The sequence below is a fragment of the Lolium rigidum genome, chromosome 5, assembly GCF_022539505.1.
Source record: "Lolium rigidum isolate FL_2022 chromosome 5, APGP_CSIRO_Lrig_0.1, whole genome shotgun sequence".
Classification (NCBI taxonomy): domain Eukaryota; kingdom Viridiplantae; phylum Streptophyta; class Magnoliopsida; order Poales; family Poaceae; genus Lolium; species Lolium rigidum.
The window spans coordinates 33,186,477-33,197,788 of NC_061512.1; the positions used below are offsets into that span (position 1 = coordinate 33,186,477).

The following is an 11,312-nucleotide window of genomic DNA, read 5'->3' on the forward strand; positions in this document are numbered from 1 at the left end:
AAGGACCGGCACAAACCACCACCTCCAACCGCCTGTAGCCGCCGACGCGCAGAGGGCAGAACAGCCCGAAACCAACGGAGTACCGCCGAAGATCACCGTGGGCGCCGCCGGAATGCCACATAGAGGGGACGCCGACCAACACCGACACGAGGCTCGAGGACGAACGCCGAAGACAGCCGCTGCACACACCCACCAACACGCCGCCGCTGCCCGGGTCGCCGCTCCGGCAACACATCAGAGCCCCTCGCAGCCCCCAGGAGCACCTCGCGCGGCCACCGCCGCTGCCCGGGGGCACCGCCCCGGCACTCCGCCACCCAGCTGTAGCAGCCCGCCGCATCACCTCCACGGCCAGGGGCCCCTGCGCCGGCCAGCCGCCGCGCCGCCACGGCCAGGGGCCCAGATCTGGCCCGGCCTCCCTCGACCGCCGGAGCCCCTCTCGCAGCCAGCGCCTAGCAGTGGCCGCGCCCGCCCGCAGCCCGAGACGCGGAAGCCCGGAGATCTCCCGTGCGCCGCTCCCCGCGCCCGTCCAGTCCACCGCGCCGCCGACGACGGCAGGCCACCACCGCGCCGCCAGGGGCCCGAAGCACCTCCACGCCTGCCGCACGCTGCCGCGCCCCCAGCACGCCGCCGCGCGCCGCCGCACGCGCGCAGCACCCGCCGTCCTTGAGCCGCGCCCGAGCGAGCTCCCTCTCGCCATGGACGCGGGACGGGAAGAAACGCCCCGCCGCCACCTTCCTTGGGGGGCACGCGGCTTTGCCGGCCCCCCTCCGGCGGCGGCGAGGGAAGGGAGGAAGGTGGGGAGCCTGGGGCGGCGGCGGCGGCTAGGGTTTCCCCCTGGTCGCCAGAGGAGGGCGACACAGGGGGTCGGGTCAGAGTCTTGCATATATTAATTAACGTGTCGTAATCAAAGGGCCACGCAGCTTTCTCAACCGACTAATGCAGCCAATTACCAGATCACCATCCTCCGGTCAGTCAACCTTGTCCCCTCACCACAAGAATACTGCAGAATGTTCATACACAGTGACATCGGTCCAAATCACTCTCCGTAAGTGCGTAAACGGGGATACTAGCAATTTATGGCCCCACAACAAGCACTTATTACTTTTGGTTTTTTTGACATTCGAAAATAAGGAAAATACTAGTTATAAATCATTTTTAATGAAAATGTATACAATACTACTGGCACTCAATAGAAAAAGAAGGCAAAAATATCCCATCGCTTCCGGCCTCCCCTATCAGTCTAAACTATGATCCTGTCATGCAGAAACATCATAAATGACTTCCTGGAGTCAGACGAACAATATAATTCGTATTACGTGAGAAATAACTGGAGCACAACATCATAGTTTTTTAAACATAAGGTACAAGGTGCCCATCTTTAAATAAATAAATCCACACGACCAGGGCTTCTGAAGGGAACGACTTCACGTTCATCCTCCTCCCATTTTTCATCGTCAGGGCTAGCACGCTCGACAACGTCCTCCTCCTCCTACAGTGTTCCCCTAACCCGTGCCGAAGTGAGAGCTGAAGGAGTAGTACAAAACGTCGGCGCCCCGACGCAGATGTGGCAACTGCAGCGGTAAAACGATCCACATGCCGTTTCCCTAGCAACAGGCTAGCCATGGTAGCACCGCCCTCCTCATCCTGAAGCCGGAGGAAGAGGATGAGGTGGTGCTCCTCCACCAACAGCGCCTCGTCGCAAGCAGCGACGACCCAAACGACACGCCGGGGTACAACGCCACGTACATGTCATCGCTGAAGGACAACAAAACCTAGGAGGGCAACACCGGGGATATGATCGCCATGTCCATCCACTATAGCGGCGAGTCGACCTCACGCGCGACAAGGCGAAGCTGGTCCCAACGGCGGGATGAGGGATGAACCCGTCAATGAGCCCGCCGGCCTCACGGCAAGAAGGATGTCGTGGACGATGGCGACTTCAATTTCTTCGAGTACGACGACCGCTGCAGCCCATCACGCAGTCGAATTTCATTTAAATACTTGTAATATATAACGAATTTGAGTGTTTCCGGTTGAATTTAAGATTTTTAAATTTTTGTTTGGGAACGTGACTGCAAACAGATACGGGGTGTCCCGAAATGTTCGATCCAAAGCTATTACCGGATGTTGTTTGGGGGACGCGGCTGAAAATGATCTGAGGCGGTCGAACAAGGGTGGACACGCTCAGCCATCAATCATCTACTACTAGTCTAGACATACCATCGCCGCCGTGGTTGACGCGGTGGTGGACCTGGACTTAATAGATGAAATGACTGTTCAGTCACAGATTCTCCTCATATACTGAACGAGTGCAAGACGACGCACGTACCAAACTAGCAAAGCTGCCCATCACATGCTACCCACACAAAAACATGGCCGAGCCAGAGCCGTTGGTCCGAGGTCTGATAATCCTCATGACGTGCTTTCTCCTCTTCCACCAGAGCTCGCCGGCGGCGATCGCACCAACACCACCAGCAGGCATCCTCTGCATCCCCGGCGAGCGGGACGCGCTTCGCGACTTCAAGGCCGGCCTCAACGACTCCGGCAACATCATGTCATCGTGGCGAGGTGCGGACTGCTGCCGGTGGAAGGGTGTCGTTTGCAGCAATCGAACCGGCCACGTCGTCGCGCTCCGAATCAACAGCCCAATCAATTCATACACTTTAATTGGGACCATTGGAGGTGAGATACGCTCCTCCTTGCTCACTTTACGGCATCTGAAGCAGCTGGATCTCTCAAACAATGACTTCGGCGGCCAACCCATCCCGGAGCACATCGGCGCCCTCCGAAGCCTGACGCATCTTGACCTCTCTTACTCTAATTTCGGCGGCAGGATTCCTCCCCACATCGGAAATCTCTCGAATCTGCTCAGCCTCCATCTCAACAGCTATCCCTATCACCCGCCGGAAATTCAGGTCGTACCCCACTCGCATGATCTCGCATGGGTGTCGCGCCTGAGGAAGCTGCAAGTTCTCAGCATGTCTGGGGTGGACCTCAGCGCTGCCGTCGACTTGTTTCAGGCTGTCAACATGCTCCCTGGTCTCATACATCTTGATTTAAGTTATTGTGGCCTTCAGAACACTATGCCTCCCCCGTTGCATTCCAACCTCACATCGTTGGAGAGCCTAGACCTGCAGTATAACCCCTTCAACACCTCTCTTGTAGCCAAAAATTTGGTCTGGCTCTGGGATCTTCCTAACCTCCAAATACTCATTCTAAGTACATGTGGGATCCATGGTCCTATCCCTGACATAGTGGGGAACTTGACCTCCCTTCAAACTCTATATCTTGATTCCAACCAATTTACCGGCATGGTGCCATTGACCTTCAAGAAACTGAAGAAACTGCAGTGCCTCGAATTATCAGCTAACTTCATCAACATGGACGTAACAAAGCTACTGCATCTGTTGCCTTCAAATGAATTGCAAATGCTATATTTGAGCTACAATTCTTTGACGGGGAGCTTGCCAGATTGGATAGGGCGCTTTAGCAGCTTGAAGGTGCTTTACCTCGACCATAACAAGCTGTCTGGGGAGATACCAGTTGGTATACGGGAACTTAGAAATTTGACAGAATTATGTCTAGACTCAAACAACCTACATGGTACAGTCACCGAGGACTATTTCACAAATTTAACTACCCTACAGACCCTGTGGATCTCTAATAATTCCTTAACCGTGAAGGTCGATAGTACATGGTACACTCCATTCAGGTTGATTTCAGCAGGCTTTAGCTCTTGCATTCTAGGGCCCCAATTTCCAGCTTGGCTTATCCAACCAACAATTAAGGTTCTTGATATTTCGAACACAAGCATACATGATAACATTCCTGCTGAGTTTTGGACTGGTAGTTCCTACTTGAGGTTGGATATGTCAAAAAATCGACTTGTTGGCATGCTTCCTAAGACCCTTGGTGACCTCCAACTAGAAATATTGGATATCAGTTCTAACGAGCTCACTGGTCCAATTCCAACACTTCCCAAGACGCTCAGCTACATGGACCTGTCTAACAACAATCTATCAGGCCCACCGCCATCAGGCACCGAAGGGCTAATGCTACAAGCACTGCTTCTCTTCAACAATTCCTTGTCTGGGACCATTCCCTGCTCCCTGCTTCAGTTGCACCTATTGGAATCTCTTGATCTATCAAACAACCTGCTACACGGGACAATTCCTAAGTGCCCTCAAGGACACAAAACCTTGAGTATTATAACCCTTAACTTGGAAAGCAACAATCTTTCAGGACCATTCCCTATGCTTCTCCAGAGGTGCAGAAGGTTAATCTTACTTGATCTGGCGTACAATAATTTTTCTGGGAGCCTACCAACATGGATCGGGTCAAGGTTACCACAATTGGCACTTTTGCGGTTGCGCTCAAACATGTTCTCTGGTGGCATCCCTGGCCAACTAAGCAGGATGAAGGGGCTTCAGTATTTAGACATTGCATGCAACAACATGTATGGAAATATACCAGAGTCATTTGGAAATCTTACAGCTATGACTCTTGCTCCCAATGATAGTGGTGCCCTTTTCGAACTTTTTGAAGCTGACTATGGCTTGGACAACATGGTCCCTAAATATTTTAGTGATAGTTTATTGGTTGACACAAAAGGTCAACAGCTTGAATACACCAGTGGGATCGCATATATGGTAAACATTGATTTATCTTGCAACGGTTTAACGGGGCAGATTCCTTCAGAAATTGGCAAGCTCGTTGCATTGAAGAATTTGAACTTGTCATGGAATAGTGTTAGTGGCATAATGCCCCAAAGTATTGGTGAGCTACGGGCATTGGAATCATTTGACCTGTCACATAATGAGCTATCTGGTGAAATCCCTACAAGTTTATCAGCTCTAACATCACTCAGCCTCCTGAACTTGTCATATAACAATTTGACAGGAACAATACCATCTGGGAATCAGTTAAGAACTCTTGACGACCAAGCATCCATCTATATCGGTATTCCAGGTCTTTGTGGTCCACCTCTCACTAGGAGTTGCTCAGGAACTGACAAAACTACACTCGTCCCTAAAGAGCACGAAGGCATGAGCGATATGGTTTCTTTTTACCTAAGTATGTGCCTAGGATTTGTGGTAGGTCTCTGGATTGTTTTCTGTGGTTTCTTGTTCAAGAGAAAATGGAGGATTGCATGTTTCTCATTTTCGGATCACATCTATGATCGTGTTTATGTGGAAGTCAGTGTGGGTTGGGCTTCATTGGCAAGAAAATTCCGTCAAGGATAAGGCAACACTTGAGCTTCTCTCCGGGTACCTATGCTATGAGAATAGTATTAATAATTCTTGTTCTGTGGCATGCTTTTCTTTGGTGTGTGATTTAGTATTGTCATATGTGTCAGTTAATATCTCTCGAATGTGTATGAAGGTAAACATTTGTAACTATTGTGGAACATATAGTTATTCCAAACTACGAGGTTTATGCTTTACACATGTGAATGGTTGTATGAATAGTTGAATACACACAAGTGCTTCAATTTGTAACTATTTCTGTTGTAACTTTGATCATGGTTTTCCTTACGTATAAGTTTAGCGTGTAGCATCCAACCGGAGGTTGATATGCTCACATGAACACATCAAAACATTGTATTGTACAAGAGCTGGTCTGTTAATGCGTGACCTAAAGTCCAAGTTCAACTTTGAACAACAATTTCACCAACTTTTTGTGAGTTATATGTTCTGAAAACGGTACAATTGTATTCAGTTTAATTAGCGACAAGCGTGTATCGCTGCTCTCATCTAGGAGGCCCGTCGCGCCGTGGAGGAGCCCATCGTGGTTTGCCATCCCACAGATCGATCTTGCTGCCAAAAACGGCAGCCCCTCGCCGGTATACGCGACGCTGAGGACTTCCTCCTTGCTGGAGGCATGCCGACCGGAGACGGGAGGCGTAAGGACCAGCGCAATTAGGCAGGGATATGCATTGTCGTGCCGCCTGTACGGCTATCTAAACAGCGGAAGTTGGGGTTGGCGTCCAGGAGCGCAATTAGGTAATAATTTTTTTAAGTTTTTAAAAATCGGGTGTTGCAGAAGAAGAGGGTACTACAAGACAATTTTGCCAGGTAACATCAGGAGCAGCAGCATTAGCAGTATAGTGCTATAGTGGTAGTGGTCACTGCCCTGTAGAGACGTGCAAGGAAGTCTACGCGGTTGCCTGAAAAACGTGGTGGATCACCCAACTCCGCAATGATTCCCGGACGGGCCAAAGAAAGCAACTACCGCGCGCGATCGTGACGCCTTGTGCTCATCTCATCTCAGCGATAGGAAAACAATCCTGAACTGAATTCCTGGGACGGTTTGGAGTGGAGCACGAGCACCTGTAGTGCAGCTGGAGAATCATTTTACTATTTTCTCTGAAGAGAATTCAGGCAGAGTCAAAGGAGAATGTATGTTTGGCCACAGTTTATTTTCTCTACTACTTTAACCTGCCAATGGTATGTACTACCAAGGTTGTCTCCCCTTCTCACTCTCCACTTGTGATTCAAAGAGTTGTGAATGAAATTACACAACAATGACCGATGATAATCAACAAGATGGGTACCGGGTACATGTTGTCTGTCTCCGTATCTATTATGCCAACATCCTCTACACACATGTTATTACACACACTACACAATCTACATGTATGCTACATCTCGGCCGTTCGTTCTTCAATCGAACGGTGCCCACGAATCCAAAATATTTAAGTTGTCAAAGATGACCAACTCCCGCCTAGGGTTTTCTTTCCGGTTAAGGGGGCATGCCTCCGCCTACCTAGGGGATGGCGATCTTGACCTCCACGGCTTTGCCAGAGGAGGCGTAATCCCGGCCGCCGACGACCGCGTCCTCCAGCATCTGCACCACCGACCGCATCGACGGCCGCATCGCCGGCGTCCGGCTCGTGCACAACACCGCCACCCGAAACACCCGCATCGCCTCATCCTTCTCCCACTCCTCCGCGATCGCCTTCCCATCCAAGACCATCATCGCCTTCTCCCTCCCATCCAGTCGTCGCGCCACCCACTCCACGATGTCGTTCCCATCGACGATGGCCGCCCGCCCCGTCACCAGCTCCAACAACACCACGCCGAAGCTGTACACGTCGCTCTTCTCCGTCACCTTCCGCGTGTAGGCGTACTCCGGGGCCATGTACCCCACCGTCCCCGCTACCATGCCGCCCGACGACGCATCATTGTTGGCGGCGACGTCATCGAGGATCTTGGCGAGGCCAAAGTCGGCGATGCGGGGCTTGAATGCCTCGTCGAGGAGGATGTTGCTTGACTTGACGTCGCGGTGGAGGATGGGCCGGTCGCCGCACCCGTGATGGAGGTACTCCAACCCTCTCGCCGCCCCCACCGCAACCTCATACCGATCTGCCCACCCGAGCCCGCCACCCTCAAGCTTGCGCGCCGCTGGCCCGTGGAGCCGCTCGTAGAGGCTGCCGTTGGGGAGGTGCTCGTACACCAGTAGGCTCGCCGCGCCGTCCTCGCTCGTCACGCTGCAGAGCAGCTTCACCACGTTCACGTGACGGATGGAGCTCAGCGTGCCCACCTCAGCGTCGAACTCCCGACACCGCACCGACGACGCCGAACGCCGCAGCATGGCAGCGGTGGTGCTCGAGGCAGCGGCGCGGGTGCGGGTGATGTGCTTCACTGCCACGACGGCGCCGTTGCCCAGCTTCACGCGGTACACGTTGCTGGACCCGCCGCTGCCGATCAGGTTCTCGTCTCGGACGCCGCCGACGATCTCGCGCTCGTCGAACGCCAGCATCCTGAACGACTTCACATTCCACGACCCCTTCTTCGCAAACAGCTTGCCGCCCGCGGCCATGGCCTCGGCCTCTGCCGCCTGCGCACGGTGGAGGCGCCGCTTCTTGATGAAAATCGTCATGCCAAGAACGGCCAGCACGACGGCCATGCCGGCGAGGAGACAGGTGACGAGCGTGCGCGCGCGCGTGCTCGAGTGGTTTCCTGGTGAGCAGCGCCGGAGGAAGCCGGCGCCGTTGGTGGCGCACATGCCGGGGTTGCCTTGGAAGCTCTCGTCGTATGCCGAGATGGCGAGCGCCGCCGGCAGCGGCCCCTCGAGCTGATTGTCCGACAGGTTCAGGTAGCTCAGCTTCAGCTCGGCGAGGCTTGCCGGCACGGCGCCGGAGAGCTGGTTCCTGGAAATGTCCAGCGAATTCAGCCGCGACAGGTCGCCCAGCTCTGCCGGGATCGCGCCAGACAGCCTGTTGCCAGCGAAGTACGCCGTGCTGAGCGCCGAGCACGCGCCGATGCTCGCCGGGATGGCTCCGCTTATCCCGTTCGCTGTAATATTGATGCTGTCGAGGTGGACCAGCTTCCCGATGCTGGCCGGAAAATCGCCGGAGAGCTCGTTCGACGACAGGTCGACGCTCTGGAGGTTCCTGGCGTCGCCAATCGAATCCGGAATCGCGCCGGAGAACCTGTTCCCGGCGACGACGAGGCTGGTGAGCGACGCCGCGCTCCCGATACCGTCCCCGATGCCGCCGGTGAAGCGGTTGGCCTCGAGGTCGATGATCTCGGCGTTGGGGAGCGCCCAGATTCCCTCGGGCACCTCGCCGGACAGCTCGTTCTTACTGACCCTGAACCTCAGCAGGGTCGTGCAGGTCGCGTAGCTCGCCGGAATTCCCCCGGAGAACTTGTTTTCCAGCATCAGCAGCTTCAGCATCTTGCCTTTCTTGCACATGTCCGGCGGGATGGCGCCCGTGAGCGCGTTGGTGGACACGTCGATGAAGTTGAACTCCGACCAGCTGCCCAGAGTGCTCGGCAGCTCGCCGGTGAGGTTGTTGGTGTAGAGAGAGAGGTTCACGAGCTCCCTGAAGTCCCCGAGCTCGCGGGGCACCTCGCCGGAGAAGTTGTTGTAGAAGAGCTGCAGGGACACGAGCCGCGTGAGGGTACGCAGCTCGGAGAGGTCGCCGGTGAGCGCGTTCATGGACGCGTCGAAGAACCGGAGGCTCGTTAGCTTGCCGAACCCCCGCGGGAGTGTGCCGGTGAGGGAGTTGTTGTAGAGCTCGAGAGACTGGAGGTTGACAAGCTGGACGATCGTCGTGGGGATCTCGCCGGTGAGACGGTTGTCGGCGAGCTCGAGGTCGACGAGCTTGGTGAGCCTGCCGATGGCCGGGGGGATCTCGCCGCCGATGTTGGCGGCCGAGAGGTAGAGCGCGGTGAGGTTGGCGAGCGCGGTGATCTCGGGCGGGAAGGAGTCTGTGGGGGTGAGGTACGGGTTGTCGCCCGCGGAGAGCCCGGCGAGGCCCGGCATGGCGCGCAGCGCGGCCCACGGGAACGCGCCGGAGAAGGCGTTCTGCGTGAGGTTGAGGACGCGGAGGCTGGTGAGCGGCGAGAGGTCGGGGACGGCGCCGGAGAAGGCGTTCATGGCGAGGTTGAGCTCCTCGAGCCCGGCGCACGCCGCGACGCCCGCGATGCCGCCCCCGAGCGCGTTCACCGGCAGGGAGAGCGTCGTGAGGGAGGTGAGCGAGCTGCATAGTGTGTCGAACGGGACGGAGGTGGCTGATAAGTTCTTTCCCGGGACGGAGAGGCCGGTGACGGAGTCGCCGCGGCAGGTGACGCCGGTGAAGCTGCAGGGTGAGGCGGCGGCCGCGTCCCAGGTGGAGAAGAAAGCGGTGGATGTGGGAGGGATGGTGAGGGAGGCCTTGAACGCCATGATTGCGGATAACTCCGTGGATGACGCGGCATGGAGGACGGCGGCGAGGATGAGGAGGAGGTGGTGGAAGGGACGGGCGGGCGGCGGCATGGCTGGCTAGAACGGCGGAAGGTTCGGGTGTCAGTGTTTGGACTCTGGGCTGACCGGTTCGATCAGTTTTTAAGCTTGGGCGTAGCTGGTGGGCCCTGCCTCTGTTCCTGGAGTACACTATCGTATTGTCCTATCCGTTGATTCATCTTCTCAAGGAAAAATAATACTCTCCTAGTATACTCCATTCGTGTCGTTAAATTACATGTCTTACCTTTATCTAATCACCCAAATTTGAATAAGCTACTACTAATCTTTGATACTCCTTCCGTCCTATGAAATAATGAAATATACCAGAGATTGACCAAATTTAAATGAACTAAACACAAAGTAGTGTTTAAATACATTTGAATTTTGATAAATCTCAGACATATTTAATGGGACAGAGGGAGTACTTTGATTCATCGAACTTTATTTTTTATTTTTGGCTGGAGTGTCAATGGTTTCTATGAATATTTCTGCAAAATCTCGTTTGTTCTTCGTGCATATTTAAAAGACTTTCAATGTTGCCTGCAAAAGGAAACTTCTAATGGAACTCTTTTATTCATCTAAAATACTACTCTTTGATTCATCGAAATTTCTATTTTCAGCGGGAGTTTTACTATTTTTTCCACAATAATTTCTGAATTTTTCTGTAAATGAGGGAGGCTAGGATGAGATGTTTATTTTGTACTAATATATCAACAAATGTGTAAACCATGCTAATTAATCATTAAAACTTATCACGCACCACATACTCTTTGATTCACAAAAAGTTATATTTTCGGTGGAAGTTTTACTATTTTTCTCTGAATGTTTCAATAATATTTGAACTTTTCTGCAAATGAAAAAGACCTCTATGCATGAGTTTTCTTCTTCTTTGGAGCTGATAATGGATGGGGTTGTTAGCAAGTGCTGAGAGTGTAGGATATTAAGATTTAAAAAATGCACTACCTATGTATGAACAAATGTGTAAACCATGCTAATTAACCATTAAAATAAATCAAGCACTACTTGCTCTTTGCTTTGCTTCGAGTGTATAATAAGCACACTGAATAATTAGCATCGGTTAGTTAGCCAGTGTCATGTTTGGCAGATGGATACGCGCGAGGGGGGGCGAATTCACCTTATTTGCATCTTTTCATTCAGTGTCATGTGATCAAGTCCTTTTCGCAGGCATGAACAGTTGGGCAGGTGCAAGTCCTTTTAAAGCCCATCTCATTGTCACACCATTAACAAATTCAGATGCTTATTCAATCCCTTCTGATTATCTGAAATGGTTTGATGCTATAGTTTAATTACTAGTACGTATTACAAGTAGATTTAATTGAGTTTTGAGTGCGATTACAGTGACTGAATTAGGGGTAATTCGTGCTTGTCCTAATCTTGACACACACTAGCACTAGGCAATTCGTGCTTGTCATAATCTGATATATATTTATCCAAAGCGCGCACGCGAGAAAAGCAGTGATAAAGCTTGACGACAGTGCGAGTGGGATTGATTTGTGAATTGATATTTATAATACAAATGAGAAATCCCCGATTGAGACAGGGGGATGATATGAGAGCTATGT

General features: G+C 52.7%; 2 protein-coding genes across 2 annotated transcripts; one reads left to right on the plus strand and one right to left on the minus strand.

Moving 5' to 3' along the window:
• The first annotated feature begins 2,367 nt into the window (after positions 1-2,367).
• Positions 2,368-5,498, plus strand: LOC124657799 (receptor-like protein EIX1). Its single transcript, XM_047196305.1, has one exon. It carries the CDS (start codon positions 2,373-2,375, stop codon positions 5,241-5,243), a length of 2,871 nt encoding a protein of 956 aa, XP_047052261.1. The 5' UTR covers positions 2,368-2,372; the 3' UTR covers positions 5,244-5,498.
• Positions 5,499-6,466: 968 nt separating this feature from the next.
• LOC124655831 (receptor-like protein kinase 7) lies at positions 6,467-9,762 on the minus strand. The gene has a single exon (XM_047194667.1). It carries the CDS (start codon positions 9,760-9,762, stop codon positions 6,766-6,768), a length of 2,997 nt encoding a protein of 998 aa, XP_047050623.1. The 3' UTR covers positions 6,467-6,765.
• Positions 9,763-11,312: the final 1,550 nt, after the last annotated feature.

Excerpts from the sequence above, each read along its gene's own strand:
- LOC124655831 (XM_047194667.1), bottom strand. The coding sequence starts at position 9,762 with ATGCCGCCGCCCGCCCGTCCCTTCCACCACCTCCTCCTCATCCTCGCC.
- LOC124657799 (XM_047196305.1), top strand. The coding sequence starts at position 2,373 with ATGGCCGAGCCAGAGCCGTTGGTCCGAGGTCTGATAATCCTCATGACG.